Below are 1,283 nucleotides of genomic sequence, written 5' to 3'. Positions count from 1 at the left end.
CCCCGCAGAAGGGCACGGCCCCGGCTGCCCGAGCGCGGGGCTCCTGCGAAGGCAGCCGAGCAGGCGGACAAACCACCCGGGGCAGGCAGAACGCGGGAGAGCGAGGACTCTTTCATAAGTTAGCGAAGTAAACAGCATTTATATGGAAATACATATGTCGTATTACTGCATCTCAGCCGATCACGAGTTAAGCAGAAACGTTGATTTCCCAGTTCGACGCCGATATTGATCCGAAGGTACGCATCAGCCTAGGTACCCTCCTATGTGAGGCCTGATGGTGGGGTACTTAAAAATCTAAAACCACTGCAAAATAAAACAGCTTTTTTGCAAGCCAGAGACACAGCTTCCAATGAGAAACAAGTTAAATTACCGTATGATTTCATCTGGCTGTCTCCTTGCAGAACTGATTAAAAGAAAGTCATCCAATTTTTCCCCTCTTAAGAAAAAAAAAATTACCTCACCTCGAAGGGGAAACAAATGAGCAGATCTAACGCATTGGAAGGATCATCTGTTATATTAAAAACAGATGTGATTTGCAGTGTACAAGTCTCTGATTCTTGTGATAACCAGGAGCTGAACTGATAGGTATTTCGATCGTGTGTCAGTTGATCCCAAGCAGGGCAAGTACGCGGCAAAGTCCAGTGCCCCTGGCCCCGAGGGCTCCCTCAGTCATCGTCGTCCCTGACGTACTGCCCTGCCTCCCAGCGCTGGGCCATGGCACTCTTGTGACGAATCACTCTGGTGCTTTCCACAACCTAAAGAAACCAGAAGGCACAGTATCTTTTTATAAAGAAGAAATTTTTATAAACAATCTTTTTTGCATGACTTGCCCTCCCAGCCAGAAGCCCCCCCGCCTTTGGGTTGAATACGCCTGACAGCGGCCACGACACCTCCTGCCCAACGCGACGCCCACCCGAGCGATGCCCATGGCCATGCGGGAGCTGAGACCCCCGACCATCCCGTCAGCCTCCAGGAGTGGGGAGCGAGGGGAGCCCAGCAGGGAGAGAGGAGTCTGGGCAGCACACGCAGAGCCCTTTAGTGTGTAAAGGACTTTACCTCTGTGTTGATCTTGTCAACGGGTTCAATGCCTGCATACTGAAAAGGGGAAAAAACGTTCAGATAACAGCAACCTAGCAGGGAAATATCCAGAGGCAGCTGGATACAGCCCACGGGGGGGGTAGGGGGGTGTCAGGCGCTGGGCATGGGAGAGGTGAGGTGAGACAGCACATGCAGTTGTGCCCTCCCCAGAGCAGGGGGACAGTTCAGGCCAGGACACCCCCCCC

General features: G+C 52.5%; 1 protein-coding gene across 3 annotated transcripts in view; it reads right to left on the bottom strand.

The window, feature by feature from the left end:
- Positions 1 to 121: 121 nt before the first annotated feature.
- The window catches only part of MISP (mitotic spindle positioning), a 7,179-nt gene continuing 6,017 nt past the window's right edge, over positions 122 to 1,283 (bottom strand). The window contains exons 4-5 of one of the 3 annotated variants that reach the window (XM_010563141.1): positions 1,057 to 1,095; positions 122 to 755 (exon numbers count right to left, since the gene is read on the bottom strand). In XM_010563141.1, coding sequence (XP_010561443.1) covers positions 666 to 755; positions 1,057 to 1,095 — 129 coding nt within the window. In that variant the 3' untranslated portion in view covers positions 122 to 665. The remainder of the gene's footprint in view (positions 756 to 1,056; positions 1,096 to 1,283) is intronic. The other 2 variants (XM_010563143.1, XM_010563142.1) reach the window with 2 other exon arrangements.

Source organism: Haliaeetus leucocephalus, unplaced genomic scaffold, assembly GCF_000737465.1.
Source record: "Haliaeetus leucocephalus isolate CR32 unplaced genomic scaffold, Haliaeetus_leucocephalus-4.0 Scaffold164, whole genome shotgun sequence".
In the NCBI taxonomy this organism is placed as follows: Eukaryota; Metazoa; Chordata; class Aves; order Accipitriformes; family Accipitridae; genus Haliaeetus; species Haliaeetus leucocephalus.
The sequence above is the reverse complement of the archived record's forward strand: the minus strand, read 5'-3'. Positions and strand labels throughout refer to the sequence as shown.